This window comes from Colias eurytheme, chromosome 28 (assembly GCF_061535395.1).
Source record: "Colias eurytheme isolate Ceu_HAF_F1 chromosome 28, ilColEury1 Martin Lab GWU primary, whole genome shotgun sequence".
Taxonomy (NCBI): domain Eukaryota; kingdom Metazoa; phylum Arthropoda; class Insecta; order Lepidoptera; family Pieridae; genus Colias; species Colias eurytheme.
The window spans coordinates 4,640,206-4,659,374 of record NC_143007.1 but is presented as its reverse complement, the minus strand read 5'-3'; the positions used below and the strand labels follow the sequence as shown (position 1 = coordinate 4,659,374).

The following is a 19,169-nucleotide window of genomic DNA, read 5'->3' as shown; positions in this document are numbered from 1 at the left end:
CAGAGCTATCCTGTCGCGAATTTCGAAATTTAAATTTTTAACTTTTTTAATGATACAGCGAAAGTTATTAGGATATTTTTTTTCTAATTTGGAATATTATTCACATGGTGACATTTTTATAAAATGTCATGTTTATTTCTGCAAAATTATAGTGGAAGTGCATCAAAATTCAAATGTCAGTTTGACATATTAAAAAGGTTTTCTTCAAGTATTTTTTAATCTTATATATAAAATTCTCGTGTCACAATGTTAGTCTGCATACTCCTCCGAAACGGGTGGACCGATTCTCATGAAATTTTCTGTGCATATCGGGTAAGTCTGAGAATCGGCCAACATCTATTTTTCAAATGTACCACGGGCGAAGCCGGGGCGGACCGCTAGTATACATATAATATTTTGTTACTGTACAAAAATTGACATAACTTGTATAGTATGTACTTCACTACATAGTATAAAACAAAGTTGCTTTCTCTGTCCCTATGTCCCTTTGTATGCTTAAATCTTTAAAACTACGCAACGGATTTTGATGCGGTTTTTTTTAATAGACAGAGTGATTCAAGAGGAAGGTTTTAGTATATAATTTATTAGGTTTTAGACAAAGCGGGCGAAGCCGCGGGCGGTAAGCTAGTATGTATATAAGAAATACGCGTACATCGGCTTCACAGTGGAAGTGACCTTTTGACTTGTCAATTACAGAGTGTGAATTTTCGTCCAAGAACATTTTTTAAGTATCTTTTTTAAGATTTTACTTTACTTTAAAAGCATGTAAGTCAATATAAATATAATATTTAGTATTTACAAGTTATATCACCGTTGCTAAGTTATGTCGAATATTTGTTATTCGACATAATATACTTGGAAATTTTCACATGTAAGTACTTTGTACATTAAAATTTTCATTTCTGTCAACTATAAACAAGTTTATTTATTTATTTATTAGTTAACTAGCCTTTCGCCCGTGGCTTCGTCCGTTTCGTCTCTAACTAAACAAATTATAGACTAAAACCTGCGTCAAGAACCACTCTGTCTATAAAAATGTATTGAGATCTAAGCATACATAGAGCTAGAGACAGCGGGAAGCGACTTTTTTTATATATATAGTGATTTACATCGGAACTTTTGGGTTCCTTTTAATGTTCTATTTCAAAATATACAGACTTATGTCCGTTTGTAAATTAAGAAACTATTGTCAACTGAAGGACAGGCTTATAACCCGGTTTCGCCTATCAATTGTATAAAAAAGAGTTGCGACAAATTCAATATGGCCGCTGTTTCGACATCTCGGAAGGTCGAGTTTCACTTAAATTTAATCACAATTCAACGGAAATAGGCTGGCAAATTATGGCATTTGTTCTTATAATAGTTACTAGCCGCTCCGCGCGGTTTCACCCCCGTGGCTCCTCTCCTGTTGGTCGTAGCGTGATGGTATATAGCCTATAGCCTTCCTCGATAAATGAGCTATCTAACACCGAAAGAATTTTTCAAATCGGACCAGTAGTTCCCGAGATTAGCGCGTTCAAACTAACAAACAAACAAACAAACAAACTCTTCAGCTTTATAATATTAAGTACAGATTATAAAAAATACGCTAAGAAAATAATAAGACGCGTGACCGCACATCTGAACATAATATATATTGTGCTAATATGTATAGAGAGGAAAGATTGGTATGTTTGTTCACGTATTGGAAAAAATTACTGGACGTATTTGGATGATACTTTACAGTAATATACATCAGAATAACACAATATGAGCTATAGAAATTTAAAGCTAGAATATTATAAAGCTGAAGAATTTGTTCGTTTGCGTGAATTTCCGGAACTGCGGATCGGATTTGAAAAAAAAAATTCAGTTTAGATAGCCCATTTATCGAGGAAGGCTATAGGCTATACATAATCAACCTAAGACGGATAGCATCGGAGCAATGCGGATAAAACCGCGGGGCACAGCTAGTTGTAAAAAATTGTGGAAGTCATACGACTTGAATATTTTTGCAAATGGCCGCTAGGCGTTAATATTTTTATTCATAAATCACAACGGATTTCCATAAAGAACGATCCTCTGCTTTTAAAGTATTTTTCATTACCATATTTTAACTAGGTGACAACTGAAATTTATTTCTTTTTTCTGTAATTTTCTCCATTATTAAGCAACGAACAGACAAGACTTTTCACAAAAATTTTATTTTATCTATATAAATAAAAAAGAGCGTGTGAGCCGAACGTTTCAGAAGTGAAACTTCTTTCAAAGATACCAAAATCGTCGCCTTCCTCCATGACGTGACGCTATTGCCATGACGCGACCTTGAAATTTTATTCCCAACACGCCTAAAGAAGTTTTACTTCAAAAAGCCCTTTAGTAGTTTCTCGAAAACCAGTAGCCCTTAGACAAAGTGACGTCACACCTGAGTTGGCACGAATATGTATATTGTGCGTTTAGTGGACTTGAACGGTTTAGTTACTGGCTAGAGTGACTAGCTCTAGTAGATATGTGGTAAGCTAGCAGTAGAAATATTCGAATTTCGAATCGATTTCGATTTTGGTTTATGAGTCGTAATTGTTGTAATAAAGTTCATTATGTTGGTCTGGTAATAATTATTATAACATAATTTTCCCTCAGAACTACCCCGCTAATTTAATTATTATAGAAAAGGCTATTTTAAGTTCACACAAATTCAAAAAATTTAAATTTAGAATCAATTGTCTTCTAAAAAAAATATTTCAGACAGTATTCAATGACCGTTATCTAAAATTTGAAAATAGAACGGTAAGTATTGAACACGGCACACGCACACATACCTACGAATATTATCATATCATACTGTAGCGCATGTTTCACGCATGCACATGTGTGAAGTGCGATTGAAATGATTTGATACTTTTAGATTTAATTTAGAAGGCTGTGTGCTAAATGTTATGTTTTATACTGTTTATTTTATGAGATGATTTTTGTGATGCGAGAGAATTACAATGTTGTTTGAGTTGATGATTCGTTAGAAAATGTTTATGCTTGATATTTAATTTTATATTGGTTTATTAACATTAAATGTCATTATTTAGTGTATCAATGATTATTTATTTGCACAAAAAGAAATAGTCTTGAGCAAACTATTACGACGCGGACGTATAAATTGCATAAAATGTTGATTATGTTTTACTTCTTCACTGGTTAGTACATGCTCAATTTTATATTTTTAAGGAAAAAATGACATGTACTAAAATATAATACTATTACATGATTTATATTCAGGATTCATAACAACCTTATGGTACCAAATAATTCTATATACCGTTTTGATCTTATCTCAAAACATGTAACAAACACAGAAACGTCCTCCCGTACGGTAATTTATGTCTAAATAAAGAAGACGGCCTTAAAAATATCTAAAATGGCGTCAAGACAGATGTCAACAAACTATGAAGGTTGCTAAGTAGCAAGACGTGGCGAGCGCGCATCGAAGTACCGGCTATATGGGTCTTGGCCAGGCAACTTTTTCTTGCGTTTGGTTTAGAACGACCTGTCACATGTTTATGCTATCCTAGTAGCCTGGTAGTTTTGGCATATTACTTTTTAGCCGTGTGGGAGTGAGCGCTTTTGGGTTAACTCCTGTGTGGTTATGGGTGCCTGGTAGTTTTTCTTTGTGGGCCTGTTTGCTAATTAATACTAATTAGTTAATTAATTGTCAGAGAGCTTAGAATTTAGATATCATGTATTTAAAATTTAAAACTTAAAAATCAACGTAATGAAAAAGGTCCTTTATTTTATTCTTCGGCTTTTTTGTAGTTTGAAATATCACTTTTAACTAAATTAAAAACTATTTTACCTTGACACTTTATTAAAGTAATTGATTGACAAATTTGCGCTAAATTGTTTCAAAATAATGATAATAATTAACTTGTAGATAATTTGCGATCAATTAAAAGGATAACTCGCTATTGACGTAAAATTATAAATACTAATAAAACAAAAACCACGAAACATGATGCAGTTTTCAGTTTTCATAGCATATTAGTTCTGTGTTTTAGTAGGTAAAGAATTACTGCTTGACCGCTATTTAGTACAGGCTTCAATACAGCTGGTAGGTCAAACTAAACTGGTCACAAACATCGAGATATATATAATATGTACTACGTAGTACATATACTATCTCGATGGTCACAAATTATTCTTCTAATCTCCTAAACACATTCTACAATAGTATTGAGTATATTACGTTTGTATGTAAATGTTCGCGTCGTAACTATCTCAATTTAGGTTAGAGCTCTTCTAAGAACATGCGTTCCTAGTACTTCTAATTGTTAGCTAGCGCATGTTGGCTTAGAAATTTAACCGTCCCGTTTGTTGGTTTGTCTATCTATTACTATTATTTTTTCTACAACTATTGGATACATAGGATATTTTATTTTATTTAAACTCAGAAGTACAATTTAATTATTTTCTGAAAATAGTCGCCTCCATTTTAGAGTTTACGTTTGGTTAACGTTTATTAAGAAATACATATTTTTTTTATAAAGTATCTCTGAGTTAGGTAGGTATAGCCTACAATTCGATTTAGGCTAGATTAGATAACGATCGAAAGTTGATATTTGAATGATTCTTTGTTACTTCGTAGTTCGTACAAATGAGTCAGTTTCTTGAATTATGTGAAAATAACTAACCCCATAAGCTTTTTGATTGAAATCATCAAAGCTTAGATGCGTAACACGAAAAAGTGTTAACACAAACATAAAACATTACCAATACCATTTTTTTCTTTATTATAAACTAATAATTTTGATTACACTATTATATCATTCGCAATTTGTTTATGAACAAGTTAGAAACTCGATACGTATTGCAATTTAGCGATAATTCTGTTGATTACATTATTTATAGCGATTTTGCAATAAATTTGCTATTTGCTTACAAAAATACTTAATACAAGACAAGTATTCTGAAACTCTATTCCAAACTAGCTGTTCTTCGCGGTTTTACCCGCATTACTTGATCTTAGCGAGATGATATAAAGCCTATATACTTCCTCAATAAATGGACTATCTAACACTGATATATTTTTTCAAATCGTTCGGTGTTAGATAGCACATTTATCGAGGAAGGCTATAGGCTATATAATATCATCACGCTAAGACCAACAGGAGCGGAGGAATGCTGGTAAAACAGTGCAGCGGGGCACAGCTAGCATAGGTATATATTATAGATAATCAAGGCTCAAATTGTATTTTTTTATCAGAAAATGTATACAGCCAAGTTTGGTGTCAGAATTCAACGATTAAAAATATTTTCGCGCCTTATGTCATTCAACGACAAATTCGAATCGAGAACACCGCGGAGGTCAATAGTTTCTATCACAGTTCGAAATTCAAAAAAACCGCAAGCACGAATAGATGAAGTATTGCACAGATGCATATATTGTAACAGATAATAAATAGTTGTAACTGGTTGTAACGTTCTATATAACCACAGATATTATATCTAGCAATAACGTTACGCAATGGAACGTGTTTAAAAAACCAGATTGGCGCGTTTGCTTTCTTAAAAGTTAAATGGCATTCACTGTCCTTTATTTTATTCGGATAGTGTGTGAAAGTTTGTAAAAATGTCAATTATTTTCGTAAAAGTATTCTTATCTTAACGAGTCATACCGAGAAAGGTTTTATTTAATTGTAAATTTAAGTACAAATGAATGCAAGTCCTTTTAAAGTTTATAGACGCAAATGAAGCGTGATAGAAAGTTTATTATTAAAAGAAATCATGAGAATGAATCAGAAATATATAATAGTACTAGCGGTCCGCCCCGGCTTCGCCCGTGGTACCTACATGTTTAAACTATCCTATCTCTCAAGTTGTATCGAACTGCACATGGTGTGCGAATTTTATTATAATCGGTTAAGTGGTTTAGGAGTCCATTGAGGACAAACATTGTGACACGAGATTTATATACAGGGTGTCCCACTGTTGGTATACTAAGCTCAAAGGAGGTTATAGTTTTGCATACGCTGAGTACGTAAAAAATACTTATAAAATTCCAGACGTATTTTTTTTTCAAATAGATGAATTCTTAAAACTCTATGTGTACACCCATAACAAGCGAGCCGCCCAACTTTGCCACCAGCACGTGACCTATTGTTTAAGATTATGTTTTCATAGACAAAATGGTTACATTAGAGAAGCAGTATATGCCGGCTGCGCGAAGCTAGAGAAGAAAACATGAATTTTCAGGAAAAATTAAGCAAAAAATTTTTGACGTAATTTTGTTGTTTAAGTATTTTTTACGTGATCAGTGTATGCAAAACTACAAGTCCCTTCGCGCTTAGTATACCAATAGTGGGACACCCTGTATATTAAGATTTTATTAAACTCTTTTGGAGACAGTGTACGATTTAAATTACTTTTTTCCTTTTTAAAAATAGAATATTATTTGTAAAAAGAAAATAGAATACTAGTTTGAATATTTAAATGAGTTACAATATGGCGGACATGTCGTCGACCGGTAAATAACAGATAATTCCTTTACGTTAATACGATTACAGTACTGTAATGTTTTATTTAGAAAAAATCTTTTAGCCTTTTTTGCACTAGCACATAGTTATTTTTTGGTTTAATTGAATCAAAATGTTTTTATAATGTACTTTAATAAATATTCTGGTAAAACGTAGAGATTTTCATACAATCAAGTGTACTTATGAAAATGTTATTATTATATTATTATTACTAAATAATTTGCAACAGTAATAAAATCATATACTGTCATATCGAGTTACAATAAAGCATAGAGATCTATTTTATTTTCAACCAGTAACCATTTAAAACGTGAATTTACAATGTTCTTTATTCAAATATTAAAAAATAAACATTTCCAGCCAGTATAATACTTTTTTAAATGTTCTTTATTTAAATATAAATACGGCCAGTAATAAAAGTGAACAAAAAAACTCGAAAGTTCTAAATTCAAATATTAAATATTTAATATAATGTTGTAGTCGCCAGTATTGCATAAGTGTGAGAGATGAAATTGGTTACCGAATTTTAATTGGCAACTTTCTTTGCTTGCGTAATAAAATAAGAAACAATTATGTACGTATTAATATACCGGAAAGGAAGGAACTTTCTAGGTGAGATTTTTATATTTTTATGTTCCGCCCACGCGATGTTTTATCAATCTTATGTAATTTGATTGGATGTTTTCATGCAACTGTATCAATTTCTCATGTTAAGATGAAGTTAGGAAAGTTAAAAAAATTAAAAGTACTTAAATATTAATTATTGCATAATATCGTCTCTACAGTTTGCCTGTCTACGGAGGTCTACGGAGATATATATCTCCGTAGAATTATATTTACATTGTATTTAAGAAAATAAATAATCACCTAAATAATTTTAAAATAAGCTTCATTCATGAATCTTTAGGAGGGCTCCGTTTTTAACATTAATTAAAATTCAAAGGCATATGTACTAATGATTGTATTATATTATCGTTGTTTAATTATTCATTAATTGTTTGTACTTGTGTCAAAGCCCTTTTCCTTAGTAAAATAATTACATTAATATTTTTTTAAATAGTCTTACTTTTACTACATGTTAAACTGATGTAAACGCTCATGTCCCACTAAGGGACATGAAAACTTCACTACATAGTATAAAAAAGTCGCTTGCTCTCTGTCCATATGTATGCTTAATTCTTTAAAACTACGCAACGGATTTTGATGTGATTTTTTAATAGATAGATTGCTTCTCGAGGAAGATTTTTAGTATATAATTTGAAAAACTAAAACTTAGCAGCTTTCAAATAAAAAAATCGTTAAAATCGGTTCAACTAGAATCCAAAAAACAGTCGTATTGAGAACCTCCTCCTTTTTTGAATTCGGTAGATAAATTGTGAAATCTGTCCCTAGTTACTTGAAAAAAGCGTCTATAATAACTACAGTAATGACGTACTCTTTAAAACAATTCCTTTTGACAGTAAGTCGAAGCGAATTTAAAAATGGATGAATTCTCTCAGTCAGCGTCGGATTCGGGAATAAGTCATGAGATTTGAAAATGGAATTCCGGGCGTCGTTTAGTCGGGACGCGTTTCGTTTTAAATATGGAACATTTATTTTTGAATTTCGTATGCATTTTACAATTTTGAAAGAATAACTTATTCGAATTGTCATTCAAATAGAAGTGTAGAGGCGTTTTTTTTTTCTCGTTTCGTCGGGTGTGTCACGTCGTTATTAAATCTTTTTTGTTCTATGTTTATATTCTTTTTTTATCAAATTGTCATCGTCAATTACACGTTTAGTCATTGCATTCGCATTGTCTTTTGCATCGAATATTAGAGTCATTGGATATTCCTTTGATATTTAATCAGAAATTACCTTTAATGCTCCCACCTGAAGTGTGCGGTTGTTGGCTCTGTTGGACATTGCTCTGCTCCAACTTCGTGCTAACCGAGTTCCACATATCAAACATGTTCAACATTGCGGTCCACGTGGACCTTTCACGATCACAATATATCCATAACACAATCAACGGAACCGCTCATCCATTTTTATACACTGCAATACAAATTCACGGCTCAAAACTGTTCGTCCGACGTACATATAAAAACGAATTAAGGCTACGCGCTGATCCCCGGAGTTATATTATTGCGTTAATCACTATATTAATAAATACATATCTATATAAACTTTCTCAAATTCTCAACTAATGTAAATACTATAATTTGTTTAATTAATTTACTACGATTATTCGGATTTAAAGATCAGTCTAAAATTTCGTTTTAAGGTTCTTTGGGAAGATAACGTGGGTAACTATAGTGAATAATTAACTATTAATTCTGTGATTATATAATATATCGAGTATAAATTCATCGGAATATGTGATTAGCGAAATATGTTATATATTGTCTAGGTGCGGTTTGTGGTTTTTTTTATCTGTTCTTGTCGCGTTTCGTTTTTTCTTCTTCATAGTTCGTTCGATCGTGTGTGTCCGTCGTCGCCTCGGAGTTAGATGACGTCACGGGGGGCACGCATTGTGTACTGGCAGGTTTGAGGTTTTATTTTTTTTTATTTGAAAATGGAATATTCGAATTTGCCGCGCGGTCGTGTATTTTTTTCAGTCGCGCTCCAGCATGCACTGAGTGCAATTGCGGTGCATTTCAGTTGGAACGGGGGGGTGTGTGGGGGTGTCGGGGGGTGTGAGGGGGTGCGGGGGGGTGTTGGTAGTGCGCATGTGCCTCATCGATCCCGCGTGGCGAGCGGTATGAACTAAAACGGCACTTTTCTTTGGTGTGTATGCTGTTGGCGCAGCGGTACGCTATAAGCTATAGCTGCACTGTATAGCTATACTATATTATACATAGCTATACGATGGGCTGTCAGGCGCTCTATTATGTCATTCACTTTGATGTTCCCTCCGTACTTTAGTTGCTATGCTGTATCTAACTAGGTGTTTTGTTGCCATTGTTTGATTATTGAATATTGTAGCTAGCGGTGGACGCTTTCAATTGGGATTTAAACGGTATTCTAGTATTGTAATTTAATATTTATGTATAAAAAGAAAGGGTAAGTTACACTATACACTATTCTTATTAACTGAAGGGAAGGTTACTGCTGCTTTTAATGATTTTCAGTTTGATGATTTGTTTTTGCTTGGATTACATTAATAAGTGTTAAAAATAGGTAAAACTTACAAAAATCGAATACCAGGGCGGCACCAGAGCTATAGCTAGTGTAAACAAGTCAATAACTGCGTTAAAAACAACCGACTTCAAACTTGCACTTGCAACATTTACAAATACAGACAAAAATGCTCATAAAATAAAAACTACTGGGCCTATCCGAATAAAATTTTTATGGGACCAATTCGACACCATCCCGCATCGAACAAAAAAAGAATCACGTAAATCGGTTCAGAAACCACGGAGTAATCGGTGTACATACATAAAAAAAAAAAAACATACCGGCCGAATTGATAACCTCCTCCTTTTTTTGAAGTCGGTTAAATATAGTTTATTTTAAGCATGTTACATGCATATATAATAACCCACATTCATTTCATACATATTGAAAATTCTATGCAGTTAAACCTATGTAATGTGAAAATAAATATCGACCTATATTCATAGTCATGTAATATCTACTGGCGTCGCATAGTTATAAGTTTAAACTATCGATTTTTCTTTACAAGCTACGAACTATTTTGCCTCCACCGGACAACGAACCCAGGACTTTTAAAAGGCCTACATTTAATTAAAAAATATTATCGTTAACGTTGCAATATTAATTACAATTCATAATTAATATAAAATTTCATACAAAGTATATTTTTAGCATCTTTTTATATTTATCTTTAAAAATAGGTCATTTCCTTGTATCCAATAATTATAGTGTTTCTAAAGGTTTCCTCTTTACCCCTACGCTAGTCCTGGTGACCTAGTCTATGATATAGTATCTAGGTTCGATTCTTAAGAAAAAGATAGTGTTTTTATTCATTTAATTAATAGGTATATTTGTTTTACAACTATAATACATAAAATATATATCTATTTATATAAGTGTCTTCTTGTAAAACTAGCTTTGCCTCGCGGTTTCAACCCCTGACGAATTCGTAAAAGCAATTATTTTTATAGGTTACTAGTTAGGCCCAGTAGACGTTGTTCTGACTTCTGCCCTATTGCCCCTTTTTCGTGTTTTTCTCTACATAACAACCTTCCTTGTACCTCAATAAAAACGTTAAAAAATTGCCGAATTGATCGAGCCTTGTTCAAGTTTTACGCTTAGAACATATTTGGTGATTTTTATTACGTAAATAGATTTGTTATTCTGGTACATAAGCTACATCCCTGCCGTAAGCTAAGGGTCTAAGGAAAGCCAAATATGGGTTGCGCGACATTCGTATACGAATATTCGTCGAATGTCGAACAGGAATGTGTTAAAATGCACTATCATATTATGTCGAACGATTACGCGATTATGTTAGAGAAGGACATACTTATGTCATCGCTTGAGTGCAAACAAGACGCATCAATTGCATTGAGCAATGTGCATTAGATCTGTCAAACTTATGGTGCATACACATGCGGGTGTAAACGCAGCATAAGCGTGTAGGTTTAAACTGCACAATTTAATAAGCACTCATTAAAACTTTTTGTCACCCATACTTGATAAGTGTACAATCTTTGAATTAATAACTCAGGCCCCGGAACCACAGACACAATAAAAAATCCATTGTGTCGTGGACCGATCGGGCCACTTGGGGCTCAATGGGTTAAATCAGTCCGTAGCTGTAGTGGGTCAAACCCGAGTCTAAAGGATACATACAAACATACAGGTGAAGCTGATATAAGCGTATAAACGTTAAATATAAATAGTTTGACAGATCAACATTCTGCAGTGCGTGCGGCGGTGTTACGCAACTTTACGAGTCACAGGCGTGTGTTATAAGCGGAAGCGGATTCTAATTTTGAATTTGGAATTAATTAAAGTGAAACTTTTATTTGAATTGTGTTCTAGAATTAAATAAGATTTGTAACTACATTCTTGCAAATAAATATAATTTGAATTTTGAAAGAGAGCGTTATAATATGCGATTATGATTTCATCAATGCTGATTTTGGACAGCCAAAAGTAATTGAATGTAATGAAATGTAGATATATTTTAATAAAAGCTTGTTTAACGCGAAAAGAAAAGTTTATTAAATAAATACACAATTTAATCTTTATTATATAACGTGTCAACGTCATATTACATAATTTTTTTGTCCAAGTTTAACGTTTAAAATTAAAAATTTCTTTAAATTCCATTCATGCAAATGTAGCATTAGATATAATATTTATACGAAAAAGAACAAGAATCGTTCGCTGCCCATGACACTTATTAAATAATAAATAATAGTCATACCACTCAATACCAATAAAATACACAACGTAATAAAAAAAACGCAAAAAATTAACAACCGAATTTAAAAACTTGCACCACAAGAGAAAGTTGCCACAGCCAAAAATCTCGTGTGAAAGTTAGTGAGAGCCTTTTGATCGATGCCATAATTATTATTATACGAGATATGCTAAAAGCAAAAGGCGGATGTCTAGGCTTTTCGGTAATTGACGTTTGTTGTTTTTTTTTTTAATTTCTCTTTTCGGCCAGCGCGTTCGTAGTGTTAAAATGAATTTTGAAAATCGAACTTTGTATCGTTTTTTTTTTCGATTCTTTTCAGCCAATGAACTTTAAAAATTGCGTGCAAATTTTGAAAATCGAACTTTGTAACGCTATATTTTTCGAGTTTCTCGTATTGGCCAATTTTCGAATTTGGAAGCTTTAAAAAGCGCGCGAATTTTGAAAATTCATTTTGTGGTCTTTTGTTATGAATGTTTCATAATATTTTTATAGGTTATGACTTATGTGATATAGATACTAAATAAATATTAGCTTATTATTTCAACACTAATAAAATTGATACATTTCATATCTACTGAAGTTTCGTTTCTAAATAATTTTAGCTACAACTTCTTCATATTCAATAAAAACAATTTATAAAATAAATTTAACGGTTATAATAATATAAGAGATTTATTCAAAAATTTCCAACTTTTGCTAAACGCTTTGTTTAAATTTACGCAACTTTTAGTAAGTTTCGAAACAATGAAGGCCATTTTTAATTTCACAGACTAATTGTTTAAAAATAAAACATTTCACAAATAAAATAGTTGTTGTTTATTATTTTACAAGTGCATTTCGAATAATTTCGAGCTGTGACTCTACATTAAATTTATGATGATACTAGCAGTCCGCCCCGGCTTCGCCCGTGGTAGATGTTTACGTTTTCTCACCATAAGTACGATCCTTGTACCTCAAGGAATATTATAAAAAAAGAATTAACGAAATCGGTTCAGCCGTTTTCGAGTTATGCTCTTACCAACATATTTTGCGATTCATTTTTAATTTTTATATACATAGATAGTAAATGAAATAAAATGACAAGACAAGTAACAGAAAAACTATGATTTTTTTACATAATTTTAAATACAAAGTAAAGTCTTTGTCATATCAATAACTGTCCATCCAATGGTTCTCACCATGTAAATATAATACTCGGAACCAAACGTTCACTGACAAATTTTCACCATTTTCTTTTTATTGTCAAAAGATTACGTTCGATTTTTAAGGTGCAGTTGCTTCTAGGGTTCCGTCAAAAGTGCTAAAAGACAATGGGATTTTTTTTTGTTAGTTATTTTGACTATATTATTAAGTTTGTTTCTATTTCTAATATGTAAATAAAACCGACACAAACTTGGCCATTATTAGAAAAGATAGTCCATAAAAAGAAAATGGGTTACTAGTATGATATTATGTAACGATTGAAATAATAATCAAATAAAATGTGTAGCAGTTTAAAAGTTTGGTGTAAGATGAATGAATGATGACATATGAAGATCATTCATAAGCAGGAATAAAGGTTCAAAGTACATAATTAATAAGTTTAATTCGTATTTATGCCAATCAACTACAGTACTACTTATTTTTCCCATAATACGACATATTAAGCCGAAGTCATCAAAATAGCATAGCAGTTAGTGACAAAAAATGCGATTTAGTAATAAAAAAAAATCGCAAAAAATCTCTCCAGCCTTAACCCACTTATAGTTCAAATAAAAGAAAAAAAAAAATGAAAACAAATGCATGGTAAAAAACGCCCTTCGGCGCCGAAAGAGAAAAATTATTTCCCAACAATTTCCCAACATCGGACCTCTCTCACTAACACAAGGTCGGGGGTATCGCCGTCCCGCTCCCACAGTATGCAATACATCTCATGCAATAAGAGACCTTGATAAATTGCAAGTTTCGTGATAGATAAAATAATTGATATACGGGTCATTATTATTCAAGCATTACAATTCAACTTTAAAAAAAAATAAAAAATCGATTAAGCACGTAGCCTTAAGTTAACGCAAAACTAGCGCCAATAAAGATTCTAATTGTTATTTTTATTTCCATTTTGCTGTAAACCAAAGTTTGCGAAACCCTAGTTTAAGTACAACGGACGAACAATCTCAAAATTGTCATTACTCACATCCAACGCAATGCATTTGTTACAATCCCAACACAACACGTACGTTCAAATTGACAACACTGGCCACTTACGAAAATAAAAAAAAGTTATTAAAAAAAAGCTTAGCACAAACGTCAATGCAGCTGTCAAGTGTCAAAATTATGAAGTGTCAAAAGTTTATTTTTAATTTCGCTTTTTCGGTTCCAAATTTGAATTTCGGCGCGGGGCGGCCGCGCGCGCGCGTTCTGCAGCACTAACTGAATTTTGTAAGCGCAAGCGAATGGTCGAAGCAAGGCAGGACTGTGAAGGTACTAGGCATTTGAAGAGCAATGAAATACGATATAATGATTTGAATTTCGATTTACTTTTACTTTTTTTGTGAGTATACACTAAAGAGCTAATTGAGCATCTTAAACAGGGCATTGGCAAACTTTCTTATCACTGAGGTGATAACGAAATTTCTTGAGTTCAATTTTGAGAAACTGTATCAGTGATCCATAGAGATTTATCTAAAATTGATGACCGTGAAATGTTTGTGTCTCTATAAAATAGGGCTAATAAGCTTCGATATCATAAATTACGTTCGTAATTAAATACAAGTAAAAATAAGTTAACTATGAACCCATATTCCCTTAGAAAGATTTTAAATAAGTATATAAAAAATGAAAATATCCTAAACTTTTTTCGTCCTTCAAATTACATTCGCTAATCAGTGACTATTGAAAAGCTTATTTGACTATTCTTAGAAAAGTAAATCTTAATTAAAATTTAATTAACCTAGTATAACAGGTAACAGTAACCTATATTTCTTATCTAATCTGTTCAAAAACTAAACAAACTGGTATATCATCATTTGTATACTATGGTCTATGGCGCCGAAAACACGTAAATATTGAAGAAAAAATAAAAAAGAAGCTACATAAAGACTACAAAAATAACACTAGCATTATTCCCTCAAAATAATTCTGTTAAAAAATTAAAACCATATGTAAAGGAAATAAGAAACAAAAATATATAACTATTATTACTATAAACTCGTAACTAATTCAATACACGATTAGAACAAATCAAGTTCTATTTCTGAAAGTCAAAACCATACTCGAAAAGTTTAAAGAAAATTTATTTATTTTCCATCTAGAACAGACAATCAAATCTATCTTTAAAAACGTATAATCAAACATACAGTTTCCTGTAAAATCTATAAAAATACCATAGCCAATACGTAATCATTTTTTACAATAAATATTTAAAAACACATATCAAAAAATCCCGCCAAAACAAAAACGACAACGCCCAAGCCATGCAAATATTAAAAAAAAAAAAACATAAACAATATCTAAATTAAAAAAAAGCAAAATTCCCGCCCTAACTAGTAACAACTGACAGACACATATTGTAAATCGATCGAGTTCTATTTAAAACTTGAACCCTTTGCAAAAATGAACCCCTATTTTGACCCCTTAAATAACTGGTCATTGTGAACTCGTGAAGAAAACCGGGTCGGTCAGTGGGGTTAAGTTTTAAAACGAACCTGATTTTTTTAATCATATCATATTGAACAATGTCTTTTTTGCTAAATATTCATGTACCTAAACATCATTCGTAATCTTTATGTTTATGTGGTTAGTTTTGTATTATGAATATTTTATATTTAACTAGCTTTCCGCCCGCGGCTTCGCCCGCTTTGTCTATAACCTAATAAATTATATACTAAAACCTTCCTCTTGAATCACTCTATCTATTAAAAAAAACCGCATCAAAATCCGTTGCGTATTTTTAAAGATTTAAGCATACAAAGGGACATAGGGAAATAGAGACAGAGAAAGCGACTTTGTTTTATACATACTATGTACCTAGTGAAGAACTAAAATACCAGCCAAAAATACCACCATATATCCATACTAATATTATAAATGCGAAAGTAACTCTGTCTGTCTGTCTGTTACTCAATCACGCCTTAACTACTGAACCAATTTGCATGAAATTTGGTATAGAGATATTTTGCTACCCGAGAAAGGACATAGGATAGGCTTTATCCCGGAAATCCTACGGGAACGGGTTTTTCTTTGAAAACGCGGGCGAAGCCGCGGGCGGAAAGCTAGTAAGATATACTCATGAAATTATTGTAATGTCACAGATCCTTGATAAGTACGTACTTTGAACTGAATCTGTCCTTAAGTTGGTCAAAATCAAGTATCGAGTCGGTTACATACAAACATACAGGTAAATAAGTTAAATATACAATAGCTATATCAGTTATTGATTTATGTTTGTAAGCTCTATAGATATATTTAGTTCATACTTTTCAATAATTCTTATATGTATATATAAAAATGAATCGCAAAATGTGTTGGTAAGCGCATAACTCGAGATCGGCTGAACTGATTTCGATAATTCTTTTTTTATTATATTCCTTGAAGTACGAGGATGGTTCTTATGTAGAGAAAACGTAATTATGTACCACGGGCGAAGCCGGGGCGGACCGCTAGTACTTTTATAAATAACTAGCGATCCGCCCTAGCTTCGCCCGTGGTACATATATAGCCTATATATTACTCAGGGATCATGTACATTACAGTAATTCTTGAGATTTGCGCGTTCAAACAAACAAACTTTTCTGCTTTTGTATTATTTATAAAGCCAAAGCCAAAAACCTGACTATGTCAAATTCTTAATAGTGTAGCTTTCTGTTAGTGAAAGAATTTTCATAATCAGATCAGTATTTCCGGATATTACCCCCTACAAACATAGAAAGAAACTTTACCTGTTCATAGTACCTATCTATACTTACTAATATCATAAAGAGGAAAGGTTTGTAATTATGTATGTATGTATGGTTTTCACGCATAAACTACTGGACCGATTTTAAAAATTCTTTCACCATTAGAAAGCTGCATCTTCACTGAGTAACAAAGGGTATATGCATTTTCAAAAAAATTAGAGATCCTGACCAAAAATGCAATAATGTAACCCAAGGTGTAAAAAATTCTAAAAATTCTGTCATTGCGTGCGCTGCGGAATCTATTCCTTGAAGTACGAGGATGGTTCTTATGAAAAAAAAAACGTAAACATGTAGGTACCACGGGCGAAGCCGGGGCGGACTGCTAGTAGATAATATAACTATAACACTAGCATAATATGTATTTGCCAATTAACGTAGTAACTATAGTTAATCACAACACTGTTAGTATTTATTAATACAAATAAATTAATATTAGTATTTATTAATTAGAATTCAGTAGAAAACCTACAAAATTATCAACACTACACAAAGAAAAAAATTCTTTCTATTAGAAAACAGGATTCTTATTTTATGCGTAATAAAGAATAATCGAGTTACTGACCTAGGACAAACCGCGGTAAAAATCTATAAGGAAAACCGCCTTACGACAAATCTAAAGAAAAACTTTATTAGATACTGCCTATTTGAATTTTTAATTTTCAATGTCTTTGCTATAGAATAAAAGATTTATCTGTACTATATCTAGTAATAAAAAAGTGGTTTAATTTTTTGTTTGTTTCGATTTAACTTAAAAACTACTCGACTAATCTAAAAAGGATTTTACAATTAGAAAGGTTTCTTTATCAAGTAACATAGACTACACGTTGTTTTTGATCTCGGGTAAAGCCAGTGTATGGACTAGTTAAATATTTAAACATTAAAATACGCATTCTTGAAGTTATTTTAGAATATTTAAACATATTTTTATTAGAATGTAAAAGTTATGTTTTCTAAAAACATGTACATATTTATGTTTTTAAGCTATTGCATAGCTTCTATCGCGGGCCTTGAGCGCGAGGACCGAATCGAGAAATTCCGTAACGAAAAAACCTCACGCTCCCCACTCCGACGGGCTCGGAGGTGTGGCTTAAAGGCATGCTATGCAATAGCTTTACCGCGGCAGTCCCCGAGTGCCACGTCTTTTTTTTTTGACAGAAAAGAAACATCATATTCGGTGTACCCATTCGCACATCCTGAGGTGACGAACCCAAAAAATACGGTCAAAATGAAAACCGCCTTTTTTTCGAAATCGATGAAAAAAACAACATTTTGTAAGATTTTTGGCGCCATTTTTTCGTACAGACGCAAGTTATTTGTTTTTTTTTCAATAATTACTCATTTTATAGACAGCCATCTGACCTAGTTTCATTATCACTGAAGAAACCTTATCACGGGCGGTTATTAACCGATAAGGGAATAAAACGTAAAAGATAAATCGGTACACATTTTTTGTGTGGCGTGTGATAAAAAAAATCAATATATACAAATTTAACGGGTTTAAAACGCGATTTATTTGCGGTAAATTGAAGTTTTATCAAAATGTTAACATTTTTCCAAGGTGAAAGATTTGCAATTATGTTATAATATTTACTACTAGCTTCCGCCCGCGGCTTCGCCCGCGTTGTGTTGACAAAAGGTAGGTATGTTCTTTCTCAGGGTCTAAAGATTGGCTGTGCCAAATTTCCCCGCGTAACAGACAGACAGACAGAGTTACTTTCGCATTTCTAATATTAGTAGGGATGAATAATATAGAATTTCGATTAAGGGCCGATTTTTCAATGCTTGGATAAAACTTATCCGTCCAATAAAGTATTACACGATAATATTAAAATGTCACGTAAACTGTCAAATACGGGCAAATGGAATACGTTTTTAAAATGGTAGTTTTATACATTATTCGACGAATAAGTTTTATCCAAGCATTGAAAAATCGGCTCTAAATTATATTTACCGATTTATTTGAATTAGTTTGTTGTCTGTTTTCAATAATTAAATTTTCAACTATTTTTTTTTTCAGGTATTCCTAGACATTGCAACGCCATCTAGTCGCCAACTTAGTAACGTGATAACATAATATTTCATAACAACAAATTGGTCTCACAAATACCCATTTCACTCATAATTAATCTTCTTTTATATATAAAAATGAATCGCAAAATGTGTTGGTAAGCGCATAACTCGAGAACGGCTGAACCGATTTCGATAATTCTTTTTTTATTATACTCCTTGAAGTACGAGGATGGTTCTTATGTAGAGAAAACGTAAATATTATGTACCACGGGCGAAGCCGGGGCGGACCGCTAGCAATGAATATAATAATCCAAAGCATGATAAAAATAAATGTACACACAATTT

At 32.4% G+C, this 19,169-nt stretch overlaps 1 protein-coding gene across 4 annotated transcripts in view; it reads right to left on the bottom strand.

Annotated features, from left to right (window-relative positions):
- Positions 1-19,169, bottom strand: part of Hr3 (nuclear hormone receptor 3 ROR-beta) — a 110,693-nt gene that overhangs the window by 67,498 nt on the left and 24,026 nt on the right. The window contains exons 1-2 of one of the 4 annotated variants that reach the window (XM_090117719.1): positions 14,054-14,266; positions 8,358-8,537 (exon numbers count right to left, since the gene is read on the bottom strand). The exons of 1 other annotated variant lie outside the window; for it this stretch is intronic. In XM_090117719.1, coding sequence (XP_089973845.1) covers positions 8,358-8,460 — 103 coding nt within the window. In that variant the 5' untranslated portion in view covers positions 8,461-8,537; positions 14,054-14,266. Of the gene's footprint in view, positions 1-8,357; positions 8,538-14,053; positions 14,267-19,169 lie in introns of those variants that run through there. 2 more of the 4 variants (XM_090117720.1, XM_090117722.1) reach the window with 2 other exon arrangements.